Source organism: Coloeus monedula (genome assembly GCF_965178545.1).
Source record: "Coloeus monedula genome assembly, chromosome: 16".
Classification (NCBI taxonomy): Eukaryota; Metazoa; Chordata; class Aves; order Passeriformes; family Corvidae; genus Coloeus; species Coloeus monedula.
In genome coordinates, this window is record NC_138796.1 from 5,885,758 (window position 1) to 5,899,291 (window position 13,534).

Here is a 13,534-nt window from a genome sequence, read left to right on the forward strand (position 1 = left end):
GCATATGCTGGAACTAAACTGGCCAGAGGCCCCAGTGTGTCTCCATACACGTAATGCATTTCCCATTTCGCTGACAGAAAGCAGCCAGTCCCGTATCTGTGTCTGAGGGGGAAACTGAGCTGCCTAAAGCCAAATAACATCATCTTGTGCACCCTGAGTGCGGCGAGAAAGTCCGGGACAGAGGGGATGTGAGAATCCATCCCCAAGTGACACGGCTGGGGAGTGCTGGCGCTGTGCCCGCGCACCGCCCGGCCCTCAGCACCTCCTGCCCTGCCCTGGTGGCTCCCTGGGGGTGGCAGGGCACCGAAGGCACCGCTCCCAGCAGCGGGACATCAGGCAGAGCCTCCGCGGGCACAGGCGCGACTACAACTTATGCTGCCACATAGATACAGGACTGTATCTTGCAAAGGATCTGCCCGAGGGCAACGAGCCCCTTTCAGCCTGGGCAGGTGTTGGGTGCAGGTCTGCGTCCTCCTGGACCCTAAAGAGGAGCTACAGCACATGACACATGGAGGTGAGAGAGGAGGCACAGGGGAAGGTGCAGACACAGACAGCCCCCGGAGCTGGAACAGACGGGACACAGGAACAGCTCCTTGTCCCTCCACAGGCAGCGCGAGGAGCTCGGGGCGCTGCCGCCCTTTGCTCCGTTTGAGCAAACCGCCCTCTCAGCGATTTCCAGCCCCAGGGGGAGCGGGGACCGACACCCCGGTCCGGAGGGACCCGCCCGGGGCCCGGCCCTGAGGCTCCGAGCGGGCGGGGAAGCGCCGCCTCCCGCATGTGATGGCGGGCAGAGGCTGGGCCGGGCAGAGGCTGGGCCGGGCAGCGGCGGCGGCAGGAGCGGGCGGACAGCGGGCACCATGCAGCTCCTGCCTAGCCTGTCTCCCGTCACCTGGCTGCTCCTCATCGCCTTCCTGTGCCTCGTGGCCCTGTAAGTAGAGGCCGGTCCCCTGGGGGACCGGGCAGGAGGAGAGCCCGGTGCCAGCGAGGTTCGAGTGAATTAGCGCTGCCCTCAGGGCACAGCGAGGGCTGCTCAGGGGGGCTGCGCGGCCCCGCTGCCAGCGGGAAGGAGCGAGCTGGGCTGGACGGGGTGGGAAATCATAGGGAATCCTTGATATATATATATATATTTTAAAACTTTTCCCAAGGAGGAGTAACTTCCGGGTGTTTAAAGACAGCAGCGCCCGTGGCGTCCTTGGACTGTGCGAGCTGGGAGCAGCGCAGGGTGATGCCGGAGCTGCTGCCAGCAGAACCCCCCGATTAAGTAGTTCTGTTGGCAAAACTTAGGCTTATGTGGCTCAGGGGAACTGTAATGAGCTATGCAGGCAAAAACTTAATTTTGCTGTGGTAATTTATGTCCCTGCCGTGCCGCTGTAGCGCGGCCACCTGAGCATCGCAGGAGGTCTTGGCAAAGACTAACACAAGGGCAAGCCTCAGCTTCAGAACTCAGTCGCTCCGAGGCACGGCAGTCTGATCCGGGCGGCTAAATGAGGCCCTGAATAAAGCCCTCAGGTGCCCATGTACTCTGGTTTGCCTAGGCTGGGCTGCAGCTCCTTTCAGCCCTTGTCTTCCATCAAAACATACCCCAGGTGATCCTGCATTTACTGCAAAGAGTATCTTCAGCAGGGCTGCTGCTGTCCGTAATTTCAGCTTTCTCTGTGAAATGTGACAGGAACCAGTTATTTAAGCAGTTCCCGTGCTTCAGGAAGAAGTATCTTGTGTTTTCATTGCATAAGTGCTTCTCACATGCTCTTTGCTTGGCAGCTATGGGATATGGCCCTACCGGACCTTCAAGAAGCTGGGCATTCCTGGCCCAAGGCCTCTGCCGTTTGTGGGGACTTTCCTGGAGTACCAGCATGTGAGTACCAGCAGCTGCTGCTCTCTAGTGCCTTAGAGCCTTCTTGTGGCTGATGCTGTTTCCCCCATTCTTTGGGCATCTCTCTCCTCTGTCCTTGATTCAGTCAGATGAAAATTATGCTTTTAGGTGGGAAGCTCTCTGGACACACAGAGAACATAAAAGTTCAGGCTGACCTAAATGAGGTGTGCTGTGTTTTAAAACTACTTTGTAGTTTAAGTTTTTTGTTTGTCCCTGTGTTTCTACCTGCTCTTGAGCAGCTGAAGTTCTGTTAGAAACAACAACAAAAAAAATATTGGAGAGATGCCTAAGACTGTTGTTTTCTGGGAACTGCATGGTTTTTTGCCCTTTTTATCATCAACATGAAGAGGCTGAATTAGCCTCAGCAATGCCTCATCCAACCATTTGCTGTTGGGCCAGACAAATAGATTTTTAAATAAAACTCAAGTAATATCAAACTACCAAACCTTGTCACATAACGAGGCAGTAGCTGATCCCAGGTAATTGTTTGCAAATGCAGAACAAGTGTATTGGCTTCAATAAAAGAGGTGTTCTACTTGTGTTTGCTGGGTTTACATCACGCATGTTGCCTCTTACTAATGGTTTAATGAGTGTTACGTGTCCCATAAGTTTCATCCTTACACGTAACGTCATTTAAAACCCTGATGGAAACAAATAAAAATCCATGTTCACTCCAGTTCAGTAACTGCAGAGGAAGATCATATGAGGACAAGGCAGCAGCAGCTCTTAACTTGTTGAGCTGAAGGTGAAAGGACGCCCTGGGATCTAGTTTTGCCTCCTAACTCTGCTCACTAAAACTTTGTACCCTGTCATACCTTGTCTTCTTTACATTTTTAGATCAGATTTGCTGGTGGAAGTTGAAAGTGCCTTTTTTTTTTTTTTAATCTCTGCTCTCTTTTTTCTCTCCAATGCAAATGTCCCCTAAGCATCTATGTGATGCTTAAGAGGACCATGCACCTGCCAACCTCAACCTCTGCCACTTAGAATGGGGCTGTGGGATGCACTGTGCTGCCAGCTGTGACCTGCTTTGATCACTTTTCACTGGCAAACTGTTCATTTCTCCTTTCTTCTTTTCCAGGGAGTCCACAAATTTGATCAGAAATGCTTTGAAAAGTATGGAAAAATCTGGGGGTGAGTTTCTGCAGAACAAAACTACAAGTTTGGGGTGCTCTGCAGCCCCAAAATAGAATGGGAAAAGGTACACCACTGTCATGTGTTTCAGCACTGTAATTCCAGCAGTGACAGCCTGGGAGAATTGAGGTTCACCACTGGGAAAGTCTCCACCCATCTCTCCAAGGCTTCCCTCCGGCTGGGATTTCAGTGTGGTGTGGGGCTGGGATGGTGATGACCAGTTTGTGGGGTCATTTGTTTGCAGAAGCTTTGAAAATCACCTCCACTGCTTGGTGTCAAACTGAGCCTCCTGCCTTTGAAGCTGCTCTTCTGTGTGTCTGGAGCAGAAAGCAAGCTGCAGGCTGCCACGGTGTTTTTCATCTTGCTCCCTGCTTCTCCCAGAGCTGGGGCACAAGCTAACTTTCAACCTACCTCCCTGCTCCCTGCACAGTGCTTCTTTTGTGTAGGGGCCTCTTATCATGTTTCTACTGAGAGCCTCTCAAACCAAAACAAAATTGCTCTGCAAAAAAATCCTGTGAGGCTTCATGAAAACCTGGTGCATTTTTTCTAAAGATTAAATGTTCACAAGCTTCTTGAAGATGGCAGCTTCCCTCAGCTGTGGCCCAAGGCTCCCTGCCCTTTAGCCCACACCATGACTTTTAAGTTTTTCTGTCTCTGTTGATTGGAAAATGGAGGAGACAAATGAGTTTTTCGCCTCTCAATGCCTTGTAGGCCAGACAGGAAATCTGTTCCCCCCACAGATGGGTTATTTGGTGTGGATTTCTTGTCTCCAGCCATCAGTAGTGGAAACAGCTCAGACAGCTCGCGTGCAGGGCATCAACATCATGGCAAAAAGCTGCCTTTTATCTAAACCCACACAGCTTTGGCAACTCTTCAGTACCACAGACAATTGCTAGAAATGCTCATGCTGCCCATGTTTGTCACTTTCTTTCCCTTTATCCTGTTTTACTACATAATAAATAAGTTTCAGCCTCATCCTTCCAGCTGTTTTGTCAGAGTCGACTCAGGTGGCCTGAACCAGTTGTGCCATGGCTCTGGCCATGGACGGAGCAGGCTGCTTTTGTTCCAACTGATCATGAAGGATGAACTGACTGTGGGTTTCTCTTGGCTTAGGATTTATGATGGCAGGCAGCCTGTGCTGGCTGTTTTGGACCCCATCCTCATCAAAAACATCCTGGTGAAAGAGTGCTACAACATTTTTACTAATCGCCGGGTAGGTGCCTAGTCCCATGCTTTGCTGTCCAGTACAGAGTACATGCAGCAAGAAAGGAGTTTCTTCTTGGTTTCTGTTCTCCTCTGAGCCTTTCAGCAAGTACTTGCTCTCTGATGTGCCCCAGTTTATTGATGGTACCAACATCAAAACTCTGCTAGAGAGGTGTAGGGACCACTCTGGCTGGGACATTGGGCCATCAGCCTGGTTGTGCCCTAGGGCTGATGTCATTTATGACTCTTAGACTTTTGTTTCCATTTCTGTTTACTGGTTGAGGTAGAGCTGACATGACTTCAGGGGCTGAGTCAACACTCCATGGAAGGCTTGTCTTTGCATTTCTGTCATGTGGAAGGGGACTGTAAACATTCTCCTGTCTCCTGTTCTCCTGTGCAGAACTTCGGTCTGAACGGGATCCTGGAGTCGGCCCTCAATGTGGCTGCAGATGAGCAGTGGAAAAGGATTCGTATGGTGCTGTCTCCAACCTTCACCAGTGGGAAGCTGAAGGAGGTAAAGCTCAGGCCACTGGTACTTTGCATCAGTAGCTGGAGAGAGAACTGAGCTGTTTCTGAGTGCAGACCTTCCCCTCAAATGGGGAAGTTGCCCTGTTTGGCAGGACCACATCCATGAACACGTGCATTGTTGGTACCGTTCAGCAATACAGTATCTGTCTGCCATCCCAGGGAGGGAGTCAGGAGAAGGGGGTGGGGGATGAAACAGCACACAAGTATTGCAAGCTGGGGCTGTTGGCACTATGGCCTGTATGTTCATCCTGTTAAACACATCACTCAGGCCATGGTTGTCCATTTTCTATGCACCCAGGAGGCATGTTCACTCCCAGGTGGAGTGGATGCTTAGCTGGAATGGGAGCTGTGTGTGGATTTTTGGAGGAGAACCTTGCTCAGTCCTAGTCAGATGAGCTCTCTGGGCAGGTTGTTAAGATGAGAGAAAGCAATGTCCAAGGCCTGGAAATGAGTTTCCCCTTGCTTGCACTTCCCCCCACAAGCCGTACATGGCAAGTGGCAGATGGCAGTGTGGCCCAGCCTTGTTTGGTGGCAGGGAAAGAGTCAATAGTGCTTTCTGCTTTGGTTTGCATTTCAGATGTTCCCTATCATTAATCACTATGGTGAAAAACTAGTGAAAAACACTGAGAAGAAAGTGGCTAATGATGAGTTTGTGGCTGCGAAGGAGTGAGTAACTGTGTGAGGCTGACAGCAAAGGGTTTGTATTCAGTGTGGGGAGGAGCCTGTTCTGGAGAGCCTTTTCCGCACTGCAGCATGGAGCCCTCGTCAGCTATGGAAGCAAACTCCAGAGCAGTCATGGGCATGGCATGTTCCTCAGCAGTGGGCTTGATGTGCTCTGCTTTGCTCAGATGGGAGAGCTGTGCCCTCTTCCCCATTTCATTTTACTGGGGATGCATTTTGAGAAAGGAAGCATTTTCCAGAATTTTTCCAGAAGCTGCACAAGATGTGGTATTTTTGGATGTAATTTTTGCAATCTCTTTTACAGATGAAAATCAGAATATAGTCTTTGTTACCCTGGACTGCAGTTCAGTGCTTTCCAACTACAGCTTAGGTTTTTGAAGCAGAGGAAAATTGGGAGAATGAATGAAACTGGGGAAACTTCAGTAAATACAATGGTGGCTACTGCTTTAAGAGAGATTCCCTATCACAAGGATTGATCCTAGATGGGCTCTTATTTACTGCTGTGGTTGGGTTAATCTCATTCACTCTCTCTTCTTCTCTACTCAGCATTTTTGGAGCTTACAGCATGGATGTGGTGACCAGCACTTCTTTCAGTGTCAGTGTTGACTCCATGAACAACCCCAATGACCCATTTGTCACCAACATTAAGAAATTTCTCCAATTCAGTTTCCTAAGTCCTGTGTTTTTACTCATAGGTATGACAAACCACATCTCATACAGCCCTGAATCGATGTCAAAGGTGCTGCATTTTCTGGTAGCTCCCTTATGTCTTTGAGTCCTTTTTGCCATATGGGAGATGCTTAGCACTTTACAGGATTGGATTTACAGTCTCAGATCTGCAGAAATATTTCTTCAGGGAAGACACAGCCAGGATTTGTACAGCCTCTATGGGTCTTAGCAGCATCCTGCTATGAGCAGAGACCCTGTTTGCAGAGATGCTGGAGAGCTGCTCTGTCACAGAGATCTGCACTTAGTGTTGTATTGTGGTCATAAGGTAACATGGAGGAGATTCTCTAGTGCTATTGCATCCCAGCCATGGTTAGGTAAAAAAAGATGGAGGCAACAAAAAGGGTCAGGGCAACATCAAAAAGGCAACATCAGGGTCCAGATGTACTGCTCCTTTCTATGCTTTGTGCCAGTTCTGACTTTCTCAGGACCCCTTTGAGTTCAAGTATGTTGGTTTCTTCTTTCCTTCTAGTGTTGTTCCCCTTTGTTATCCCTTTGCTGGAAAAGATGAAGGTGACTCTGTTACCCTCAGACGTCATGGACTTCTTCAAGAATGTCTTCACAAAACTAAAGAAGGAACGGGAAAAGGGCAGCAGCACGGTGAGTCCAGCCTAGGTGTCCTCTTCAGGAGAAGTCCTGAGTGCAGGAGGGACCTGGTAGCATCTTCAGAAGCTGTGGTGTGTCACCTGCTCTCCAGCCCCACCAAACCTGAGAAAGGCTAGAACCACGCCCTGCTTTTGTGTCCAAGTGGAGAAAACATCCGTGTTCATAGAGGGTCTGTAGTCCAGACCTCATCATGCGCTGAAGCCATGAGCTGTGAGTGGTGAGCAGGTGTCTCAGCAAGGGACTTGTGCTGGACAAGGTTTGCTTCCTCCTCACCCACATCTTCTCTGCCTCTGTTTCTCCCCAGGACCGGGTGGATTTCCTGCAGCTCATGATTGAATCACAGAACTCACGTGATGGCTCCAAGTCTGCAGAGACCAGCTTGGACAAAAGTATGTCTTGAGATGTGTTCTCCTCTCAGCAGAAAGCAGTAGTTCCTTAGCCATTTAAGAGGGAAGCAGGGAGAGGATTTTAGTCGTTAATCCCATGAAAGATTCAAGGTCTCAGTAGTGGGGCTGTAGTGATGTTTATCACAGATCAGCCATATTTTTATTGTGTCCCATTTCCTGGGATAAACCCTGAGGTGTGTTTGTGCAACAAAGAGCAAAGAGTGAGTGTCTCCTTACCCCCGTTTCTTTTTTTGGCCTCTGAAGGCCAGCAATGTTGGCTGTATATCAAAAAGCACACAAAGCACATAATCTTTGTGTACCTTGCTCACCTGTGGGCTCATCTCTGTTCCCAATCCTAGGTAAACTAAGAAAATAATGGCTCAGCCAAGGCACAGTCCCAGTCCATCAACCTCAGTCAAGGCAGGATGCTTCTAAACTTTTGAGGTGCCAGGACAGGGTATTTGTTGGACACCCTGCACTGCATCCTGAACCCCTTTGTGGTACCAGAGGGAAAGCTGGATGTTTCCTTTACCAACTGTTAGGTAGCTAGGAGTAGCGTTACTTAGACTGATGACTGGGATCCTGAGTTCACGAGGGTTGATTACTGTAATTTTCAGCTTCTTGTATGTTCCTCTATGCCTTTTTTCAGCATTAAGTGATGAGGAGGTTCTGGCCCAGGCTCTTATCTTTGTCTTTGCTGGTTATGAGACCACCAGCTCCACCCTCAGCTACATAGCCTACAACCTGGCCATCCACCCTGACGTGCAGCAGCGACTCCAGGACGAGGTGGATGCGCACCTGCCTAACAAGGTAAAGGAGGGTGAGAAGATGCTGGGGTTGTTCCCACCTGTGCCTTGCAAACCCAGGTTGGAAACAGAGTGGCAGAGGTGCTGGCCCTGAGACTCCCCCTTCCCTGGAAGCACTGGGGAGGTGGCTGTGGGGGTGGGAGTTGCAGTGCCGTGTTCTCAGCCCCCCATTCCTCTCCCAGGCCACTCCCACGTACAACGCCATCACTCAGATGGAGTACCTGGATATGGTGGTGAATGAATCCATCCGGCTCTACCCCGCCGGGGGCCGGATTGAGAGGGTCTGCAAGAAGACTGTGGAGCTCAATGGTGTGACTATTCCAGAGGGAATGGTGGTCTTGATCCCAGCCTTCGTGCTGCACCGGGACCCGCAGTATTGGCCAGAGCCGGACGAATTCAGGCCTGAGAGGTGAGGGCCTTGTGGGGGGAATAGCTGCGTGCTCCACCTCAGCCCTGGGAGCAGGAATGGCACCAAAAGTGGGGAATGCGTGATTATAACATTTAAATTAGGCATTTATCATTGTCTGACATCTAGTCCCAGCATTACCGTGAGGGGAGTTTTATGATCTACATCCATAAACTGTGCATGGAATTTAATTAACTGCATTGAAGGGAGCAACAGTGAGAGCAGCTCCCAGCAGCTGTAACACTGAGGGGTTTATGGCCAGATATTAAAGCAAGAGCCATAGGGTGACTGGCACAATGCCCTGCAAATCAGCAGTGGAAGGGCAAAGATAGGTAGGAAATAAAACTTAATTTTTAACTCAAGTTATGAAGCAATCTTTGCTTAGCAGCTCTGTCAGACCCTGCAAAATGAGGCAATAGCCCAAGGCAGACCTGGGATACCATGAACCTGGTAGTCTTCAGGTAGCCACTAAGACATTGAGGCTTGGTCCTGAGAGAGCAGGACGAGACCTCTGCTCTTGCACCTGGAGCTGAAATACCCCTGGAAGCTAATCCTGGTGTGTGGTGACCTTTGGGACAAAATTTGGCAGTGGTATCAAGCAGGAGCACCTACGGAGCCTATGGTCACCTTGTGTTGAATTCAGAAGGAAGCACCCAAATGGGAGTGCTCTGGCAATGGGCCAAGCTACACCAGTTGCTCCAGTAGCCACATCCTTATTCCAGTTGTCAAACTGGGCATGGGTAGCTGGACAGGAACTATTTAGGGCTCACTTGCCTTGCTGGGAGTTCATCAGAGAGATGTGCTGATGTCTCAGTAGTGAGATACTTCACTTCTGACTTAGCACGGCTGAGGTTTGTACCTGGACCTCATGCTCTGGGAATGAAAAGCTTTCTGACATGAAAACTAGCTGATCACTAAGAAGTATTACTGAAAATGCTCAGTGGCAAATTTCTCTGTGAAGCTGATTGTTCTTCCCTGTTTTTCATGATGAGGAAAGGAGTGGGGCTGACATGTCTCAAAAGCAGCCCTGCCTTTAGTCACGCAGGGGGAGAACATCTTTGTGTTCACTCGGTCCTTTGATCTACAGGGAAGCTGTGGAGCTGTAGACCTCTGTGGTTTAGGGTTTGAAATCTGGGTTCCATTTTAGAGCTGAGAGAGAGTTTTGAGAAAAGAGTAGTTACAAAATCCATTAGTGTATTTCAGTATTCCCAGGTCACTCAAAGCACCTGGATTTGCACAACCAAATCCGAGCAGTAGGATAAAAGCAGAGGCATAAGGTATCTGTTGAGACAGAAATAAAGAACTTAGCTGGATTCTTCTTATATGCACAGAAACACAAAAAGCTTTTGCCTTCCCAGACCCCTCATCACTTCAGATTTGGAAGCTGACACATCCTGGAACAGTAGCTCTTGCTAACTTGGTTTTTTTGGTTGTTATCAGGTTCAGTAAAGAGAACAGAGATGGTATTGACCCCTACACCTTCCTGCCATTTGGGGCTGGCCCCAGGAACTGCATAGGGATGAGGTTTGCTCTCCTCACCGTGAAAGTGGCTGTGGTCGTCCTGTTGCAGAACTTCTCCTTCAGAACCTGCAAAGACACACCGGTGAGGATGTGGGGTGATGTGTCACGTTATCTTCCCTTGCTCCCACTGAGATGGTCCTACTGTTACATGGGAATAACTGTTTAAATCTCAGTTAATTTTAAGGGGTTCACCGCAAGTTACTGAGGCTTTTTTTAATTCTCTAGAGAAACATATTTAATTTTGGTGGGATGTTTAGGCTGAAATCCCTGAAGTCCTGTGCCTATCTTTGGGTTCACCTAAATTGTGGGGTGCTCTCTCCCCCACAGTGCACTGTCAGTCTGTTTGACCCAGCTTAGGAAGACCCTGCTCCCGAGAGCAAGAAAAGAATATCCCCCAGCTCAAGCCAAAGCTGTGCTTTGCAACACAAACATGGCTGTTCTCTGTGGGACATCCCAGACACCAAAATTCATCTCTTACAGGCCAGGGCAGTCCCTAAAGGGTAGCAATTTTCAAACAAACACAATCTGGGTTAAGTTTGAATTGGTGACCCTCTCCCTCTTTTAGACTAAGCAGGATCCCACCAGGCTTTGGTTTTGCCCAGCATTTGGTTTTTGCCCTGTGAATGCTGCATACAGTACTGATGGGATGGGCCTGGCAGGGTGGGAGTGCTTGACATGAAATAAATGCAGGAGTTGTTGGAAATGATCTGTCAGTCCAGCCCTGCTGAGAGGGCGGCAGTTCCCTGTGCCTCAGGCAGGCAGCACTACGGTGTTTTCAGCCCAACCCAGCTCCCTGCAATCACTGCTGCAAGAGGCTGGGCCATTATTACATCCTGTTGGTGAGGAGAGCTTGGGAAATCAGAGCACAGGGGGCAACAAGTCACTCAAAGGACGTTTGTTGTAAGAAACAGAAAAATCCTTATTAAATTATTACTTGGCTCGGGTGCTCAGCTGGAATCTCTGCAGATTCAGATTGCAGCTCAACTAGTAACCTGGAGGTGAAAGACTGTAATAGTCCATTAACAATGCAGTGACCTATCCACCCTCCCCCAAGTCTAATGACATTTTTCTAGTCCTCTGCAATCCATAAAATTGATTCTTTTTATAACTGCCTTTAATTAAAAGGAGACAAGTTAAATATGTATTGTATTATTGGTGCCCATAGGTTTATGGAGCTCTTTCAGCCCTTTTTTTCTACAGAAGGTGTCATGTACATCAGAGCAGAGTGGGAGGGAAAACTTCATGCTGGAACATCCCTTTGGAACATGTATATGGAAGCTGCAGCCTCTTCTCACTGCTTCACTGATGGCACATTGGGCTCCAAGCCATACTGCGTAAATTTTCTGAAACAAAGCTTACTGGGATATGGGGTCTGAATGTGGCCCGTTGGGCTGGGTGTGTCACCCTTGTCCTGAGGGGGAGAGGAGGAGCTGGGATATGAGCACCATGCATTGGTGGGGGAGACTTAAAACACTTCCCTCCCGAAAGAAGACTCCCTCCAACACCAGCTTTAAACATTGATTCTAATGAGATTCCCAGCCTACCCCATGGAAACCTTTTCACATGAGGATGCTTTTGCTTTGGAACTCGCTCTGAGCAGCGATTTTAGTTTTGCTCTTCCTAGAGAGCTTATTGCTCCTCCAGCTCCCATTATGATTTAGCTGCCCTTAGCACTAACACACTTCTGCATTAAACAAAATGGCACTGCATGCCTCCATTTAGCTGCAGCTCCCTGGGTGGGATTTGGCTGCTCTTCCCTCCATGTGTAGCCTGTTGATCAGTGCAGCGAGCTCTTCGTACCGCGCCACGTGAGAGCCCGAACTCACCAACCAGTTTATCCAAGAGCTGAGGGCTGTTAAACACCAGCTGGTAGCTGCTTTGCATGAGCAAAGTGATGCTCCTGCTGTAGGTACACCTGTGAGTTGGGAAATGCATTGAAAACAAGTGGTAGCTGGGATGTGTGTGAGCTGTAGGGTTCCTGTTGTCCTGTCTGTCCTTTCTCCCAGCTGATGTGGCTGTTTTGTTGTTTTTCCTCCGCTGAAGATCCCACTGGTCCTGGACTCGAAAGGTTTCATGCAGCCAAAGAAGCCCATTGTCCTGAAGATGGTCCCCAGAGACCAGGCTGACCTGAAGAAGTGAAGAAAGCAGGAACAGAGCAAGAGACTCTTATTTAATGGTGCCTCCTTCCTCTCTTGAGAGGAGACCAAGTTAATGTGTTCGCTGTAGGAATATCAGGGGTGGAACCCCCCCATTTCATGGGGGTTTGGCCCAGCACAATTACATGAGCATTATCCTAATGAACACGAGCCCCAGGTCCTGCTGTCCCCAATCACAATAGGCATTTTGCAAGACTATTTGCACTCGAGTTATTTGGGCATTTTTTTCTCTCTCTCTGAAGAGGCACTTTTCTAAGCAATTTGATTCCAGACATTGTCAGTCTCTTCTGGCAGTGTAATTTAAATCAAGATAGGGAGAGCAAATTGCACATAGTTAAGTAATGCTGCCATTGCTCCTGTTCCCACTGCCTGCTGGGTGACTTTGTGTGTCTTCTGGTTTTATTCTCCCGGGAATGCAGAGTTGTCCGGGGCTATTTCCTCAGCTCTGTGCTATGACCCTGACAGGTGTTAAAATGGTCATGTCCTTTAAGGACTGAATGCCTGCAGCAGATTTTCTGATGCTGATTTATTTAGATTTTGGTATGATTTTAGATGGCTTTTGTGTGATTCCAAGTGCAGATGAGTTCACTGGAGGAGCCCAGAGAGAAGCAGTTACCCCTAATGACTGGAGATTTGCAGAGTGGGAGAGAAGTGTCCCACATGTGTTGCCTGATTGTTTGCTTATTTTATCGTGGGCATGCAGCCATCTCCCATGGAAGGGATTGTCAACACAGGTACCATCCATACTGCAATCATGACACCTTTTAGTCTGATTTATATTAGGCTGCTGCAAGACCAACGTAACTAAATTAATAATTATGCAGGGTGCAGCACTGAGAGCCTTCGGATGTCCTGGACAGCCCTGTCTGGAAGAAAGGTGCCTTTGCCTATTGAGAGCTTCAAAATCTTGCCAAACTTTGTAATTTTTGTACAGTCTAGAATTTCATATTATTCCTCCAAAATCTGCTGCTGGAATGCTAACTGCAATAAAAAGTTCACTTACCTCTCCTATGACCAGCTGATGCCAGTCTCTGCTGCTCTGCTTTCTCCATACACAAGTGACTCCATCTGAAGATCCCATAAGCCTTTGGCCAGGTGACAACGTCCCATCACCTCTCCCAGCTGGATTCCTCCCTTCTTTGGTGGGCTTCTCAAAAATCAGTGCTGCGGAGTGGAGATAGAAGCTTTCTTGTTCAATTCCTTCTTCTGCTGTCACCTTGTGACACCACAAATCACTGGGCAGGTGGTCCTGCTTCTCTCAGCCAAGCATTTGTTTTGCTGTGAGAGTGAAGGGATTTGATTCTGCACAGCAGCTGACCTCATACAGGGTTCAGAGTGCTCTCTGTGCTCTCCTAAACACCTCATGCACCTGCTCTACCTCTGTTGGATTTTGGCACTGTGTGAAGTACCTGCGTGTGCTTATACATCCAACCCACTCAGTACCATGTATAATGGTGCTTGGATTCCTGGGAGATGAAAACTCCTTTTATCCTGGATGAATCCCTGTGGGT

The 13,534-nt window shown here is 48.8% G+C and overlaps 1 protein-coding gene across 3 annotated transcripts; it reads left to right on the forward strand.

Annotated features, from left to right (window-relative positions):
- Window positions 1-776: 776 nt before the first annotated feature.
- On the forward strand, window positions 777-13,021 carry LOC309578902 (cytochrome P450 3A9-like). 3 transcript variants are annotated; one of them, XM_082291848.1, is made up of 14 exons: window positions 777-928; window positions 1,762-1,855; window positions 2,952-3,004; window positions 4,118-4,217; window positions 4,608-4,721; window positions 5,313-5,401; window positions 5,963-6,111; window positions 6,615-6,742; window positions 7,053-7,137; window positions 7,784-7,944; window positions 8,123-8,349; window positions 9,787-9,949; window positions 11,033-11,201; window positions 11,911-13,021. In XM_082291848.1, the coding sequence occupies exons 1-13, from the start codon at window positions 858-860 to the stop codon at window positions 11,171-11,173; spliced, it is 1,575 nt and encodes a 524-aa protein (XP_082147974.1). In that variant the 5' UTR covers window positions 777-857; the 3' UTR covers window positions 11,174-11,201; window positions 11,911-13,021. The 3 variants fall into 3 exon arrangements, with proteins under 3 accessions (XP_082147974.1, XP_082147973.1, XP_082147975.1); XM_082291847.1 differs by having other exon boundaries at window positions 11,068-11,201; XM_082291849.1 differs by lacking the exon at window positions 11,033-11,201.
- Window positions 13,022-13,534: the final 513 nt, after the last annotated feature.

Bases quoted from the DNA above. Each gene is read 5' to 3' on its own strand.
- LOC309578902 (XM_082291847.1), top strand. From the start codon at position 858: ATGCAGCTCCTGCCTAGCCTGTCTCCCGTCACCTGGCTGCTCCTCATC. The intron at 4,218-4,607 runs GTAGGTGCCTAG...TCTCCTGTGCAG, and splicing joins ACATTTTTACTAATCGCCGG to AACTTCGGTCTGAACGGGAT. The intron at 6,743-7,052 runs GTGAGTCCAGCC...GTTTCTCCCCAG, and splicing joins GGGAAAAGGGCAGCAGCACG to GACCGGGTGGATTTCCTGCA.